Below are 4,776 nucleotides of genomic sequence, written 5' to 3' on the forward strand. Positions count from 1 at the left end.
CCCTGAAGGATCATCAGGTCCAGCCCCCTGCATGAGCAGGAAAGACATCTGGGGTCAGACAACCCCAGCCAGGTGACCATCCAGTCTTCTGTTGAAGACCTCTAGGGTAGATGATTGCACCATCTCTGAGGGGAGCTTGTTCCATAGTCTGGACACCCTAGTTGTAAAGAACATTTAGTCTTAAGAGTTAAGAATTTCTGATGCTGTTCTGAAATGTATTGTAAAAATATCAAAATGACCAAATCTGTAGACCTCAGTTCTTTAGCAGTTCATTCCCAGTATGTTCACAGTAGTCCAGTTAGGTGGTACAGATGTATTTAATTTGTTATGGTTGATTTCCTCTTAATTTAGTCTGGATTTTACTGTAACATAGTTAAACACAGAAGACATGCTGGCTTAATGAAATATCTGAAAAATGAAATGGGGAAAGCTGTGCTGGATACTTGTGTAAAAGTCAGGAACAACAGCAGCTTCTCAGAATTAATGTTGCATATGAATTTTAAAATTCCTGATATTTATATGAACTGTTTCAAACAACAGTATTTAACTAAAGCCATTTCTTGTACAAAAGTACATATGGTATGATGAACTAGCCTAGTCTAATATTTAAATTCAGTAGTTTCTTTTCCTCTCTAACTTTCTGCAAAAATAGTTTGTAACAATTTGTCATTGTATTTTATTCTATAATTTTAACTTTTAGAAATTATAAAATTTTAACTTTTTAATCTCTCTATACAATCAGAGTGACTCTGAATCTTCATTGATACAATTCAAGCGTAGACTGCATCGGTGTAAATACCAGAGTTATCGAACACGGAAGAATATAGAACAACTTGATTCATCTGAGGAGGAAAAGGATGATTGTTTTGGCTTCATAGAGCAGGTGAGTGAGTGGCATCCTAAATTCTGTAAGTCAGTAACTAGAGTTAGTGGAAAGTACTGTATTTACTCGCATATTGCATGTCCTCAAATAAGACGTGCACCATATTTTTTGGAAAGACTGAGTCGAAAAAGACTTCCAAGACTGTGTTCCTGTACAGCAGAAATAAAATCTAACCATCTCACCTTCCCATTCTGTATGCTTCAGAACAGAGACTTGAAACTTGGTGGTGGGATTGCCCTGACACTTTGATGTTCCTGTGAAAAGCTACTCAAATTCAGTCAAGTTTATAATCCTTTTGAAAAATCTTACTTTACATGGGAACAATAGGGACTTTTTAGCTGTCAAACTCTACTTTTTCCAGTAATTGTCTGTAGTGGCTATGACCTAGCCCTAACCCATGGTTGCAGTGGCTGAAGCAGAATTTTTCTTCTAAGTGCTGCTTTTGGTGGTTGTAGCATCAGGCTAAAGAACTGAAAGCAGGAGAACTTTGCCTCCTATGCTTCGTCTTCTTCAATGCTTCACTTCATCTTCAAATGCTGCATTGGGAAGGTAGAAGGATTCCTCCTCTCAGGGTTCTTAATTCCAAGATTCCACCATCTGATTTGCAAAAGAACTGAGCATTCTGAGACACTGACGAAGTGCTTCATAATGCCAAGTACTGTGAAAAATTGGGCTGGGCAGCCAGGTTCAGTGGACACATGACATTTAATCTTTCTCTTTGTTTTAATTCTCTATCTGTACAATGTGGATCATTCCCTCATTGTGCAGAGTTGTGTAAATAAATTACTTTGTGAAACTGCCAGGTATTATAGTAGAAGCCACAGAAAAGGTCATGAGAATTAATAATTCTGCAACAAAGGGAATTTTAAAGAGCTTGTGATTAATTAAGGTGTTTAATACACTCAGACAATGAGGATTAACACTCGCTAAATGAGCAGTTTATTATTTTGTATGGTCCATTGTGGACTCTGAATGCAAGAGGAAGCTGTGGAAGATGTCAAGCAGTTAAGGGGGCTGCATTATAACTTGCAGGCATGAAGGCTGGGATGAAGTTGAAGTGTCATCCTTAATTCCAGAATAACCTAATGCTGAATGCTTGCCTTTAAAAGGAGATTGTAAATTAAGGCTTTTCCTATGGATATAGGGTACAACTGGAATGATGGAAATACCCAGGTCTGTGAACTGAGAAGCAAGGCTTTTATCTCCTTTTTTTCTAAATCTTGATTAGCAAAGATTTTGACTTCTTAGCTAGTTATAAATTTCAAATTTGTAATGAAAAATGTGAAAAAACTTCAGGAAAGGACAACCTGCAGTATGCTGTAGGATCTCTCAGTTAGCATTGTAATCAGTTTTGCAAGTAATTATATGGTTTCATGTTTAAAAAAACAAAACTATTCTGATGCCAGGTGTGTGTGGAGCAAAGTTCCCCAAATTACCACATCCTTGTATCAAATATTTCACCTGCTGTAATTTTTTTAAACTATGAATGGAAAGAACATAGTTTCTTCATCTATGCTTCCCCTGTCTCTGCCAGTTAAAAACTTCTCTTAGTGTATGGTTTTAGTCTAGTTCCACTGTGCATTATTTGACTTAATAATGGCAATCATATGTCTACAGTTCAAAGCCGTTTATAAAAACTCCTTGCAGAGAGTTTCAGTTGTTAAGTGCAGCAATTCTCATTTCCCTCCAACCTCCCCAGCCCACATTACTCTGCACTTGTTTGAGGTTGAATTGTTACTGGTGCAGTGCTAGAATTTTCATTTGCTTCAGGGAGTCAGCTCAAATAATGAAGAATGAACTGTTTTTCATCTGCACTTAATTTTTAACACTGTACAGGGAGCTGTCCAAATTGATAGTGCTGATAAGGAGAAGGGATAGTGAGGTGTATTTAGTTGTATATCCTTTTAAAATCTGTACTGTAAGAAATTTAGGATTGACAGTTGTCTAAACCTGTCTGAATCTAGGAAGCTGAAGAAAGTGAAGGTTTAGGCTCTTCATCGGAAGAAGAAGAATGGAAAAGTGACAAGAAAAGCAACAGTAACAGTTCGAGGTATTTGCAGTCTTTTTTTTCTTTGTCTCACCTGAATGTTGGCATGTTTGTGTTCCACACTTTGAATTTCTAGCATGTTTCATGAGTAGGGGCATTCCTAGGGGTGGGGACCAACCTGGGCCCCGCACTTTGGGGGGGCCCCCCAGAGCTGGCTCTGTACTGCTGGATTTGCATCCAGCCACTTGCTACCACCCCTCCACCCCCCTGCACCACTGGTAGTGGCAGCTTCTTCGGATCCGGGGTACATGGGATTGGAGTGGGGGCGGAGTCCTGCATGGGATTATTTGCCCCAGGCCTGTACCCTGCTTGGGTCGGCTCTGTTCATGAGTGATTACATTTTGTAGTTTTGTTTCTGAAAATGCTTGGTTACTTAGGACTTAGTTAAAGAAACAGTTTGTTAAACTGTCTTCCACATTCTTTGATTTTTCAGTAAAAGTCTGAATTCATTTAAAGAAACTCCCCCATGTTTTTCTGTTGTGTATTTAACAGACTTGGGGTCTTTCACTTGCCTATTCTTAGAAAAATGATTCAGTTTGGTTTTGTTAAAGTGAAGTAACACATTAAATTTATGCCAAGTGGAAGTATATTGTTAAGGCACCATAAAAGGTATAGAAAGTAGATGATTGGGTACCATAGTTTAATTGTAGTTTATAATTGCATAAGATATATATGAAGGACTTGGAAACTATTAAATGGAAAAGCTAAGCAGTCTGTGTTCTAGTGGTGTTCTCTCTTAAATAGAGCAAGTAATTTTTAATATTCATATATGTGGAATTTAAGAAGATTGTTTTATATTTTCTTTTTAATATAAAGAAGCAAAGTGATCTTGTATTTCTGGCTTTCAGTCCATAATGAATTTTAAGGGATGCAGTAGTAATCAAGTCCTTTGTATTTAATGTTTCTCTATTTTAAAGAAAAAAAAGATTAAAGTATCCCCAGTAGTACATCTAATAGACACAAGTTTACTTGAAGTTCATATAACTGTGCCTTTAGAGTTTGTAGGGACCAGTTAGCTGGTATGTTTCCCTTATAGTATATAGGACATAAAATGGTACCAGAGATTCCCCTGCAAGTATTAAGACATGCTTCTTGGAAAAAGTGGCCTAATTTGGAGATCTCCATGAAATCAGTAGTTTTTGAAATTCAATTCCTGAATTGCCTTCCAAGTGTACACTTAACTGACTGAACACTTAAATATATTGGATTTCTATAAATCCTTACCTTTCACTTGAATGAAAGCTAGCACATCTGCATCATTTTTAATTGCATTCTAGCTCTCAACTGATTAAACAAAATCCAGTTCTTGATGTAGCCCTGTTTTGAACAATGGCTACAATATTTTAAGAACAAGAAAGTGGTGTTGTGTGTGTTAAACTCTCAATGAATTTAAAAATGGCTGAAAGACTATTCCTTATGTTGTCTGTGAATAGGCCGGCTATTCTTACTTATCTAAATTCTTTTACTGAACCTCATATAAAAATAAAGGAAAATGTTAGAAGTGGCATAGAATTAAGTACAAAAAAGTTCCCTATTTCTGTGCTACTCAGTGAAGAACTATTGCCCTTGGTTAAAATGTTACTTAAGAGTAAAGAAATTAAACTGCATTTTTAAAATAATTTTTCATAGTAAGTAAAGAAAAAATCGTCCTTTAGGAAGCAACGTTTAAACCATGTTAAAGGCTTAACTAGGATCAGAATATGGAAAGAAAATTCTATTTGCAATGTTGTAGGTTAAATGAATGTAATGTTCTAAACTACTTTTCAATAACTTGAGCATGTATTTCCATTCATGTCTTGTGTGATTTTTTTTTTTTTTTGTGTGTGTGTGTGTGTGTGTCCATCCT

General features: G+C 36.5%; 1 protein-coding gene across 1 annotated transcript in view; it reads left to right on the top strand.

The window, feature by feature from the left end:
- BRWD1 (bromodomain and WD repeat domain containing 1) overlaps nt 1-4,776 on the top strand; it is a gene marked incomplete at its 5' end in the record, with an annotated part of 100,072 nt that overhangs the window by 42,193 nt on the left and 53,103 nt on the right. The window contains 2 exons of the mRNA XM_019523887.1: nt 743-883; nt 2,848-2,933. Coding sequence (XP_019379432.1) covers nt 743-883; nt 2,848-2,933 — 227 coding nt within the window. The remainder of the gene's footprint in view (nt 1-742; nt 884-2,847; nt 2,934-4,776) is intronic.

Source organism: Gavialis gangeticus, unplaced genomic scaffold (assembly GCF_001723915.1).
Source record: "Gavialis gangeticus isolate Ggan-Ray unplaced genomic scaffold, GavGan_comp1, whole genome shotgun sequence".
In the NCBI taxonomy this organism is placed as follows: Eukaryota; Metazoa; Chordata; order Crocodylia; family Gavialidae; genus Gavialis; species Gavialis gangeticus.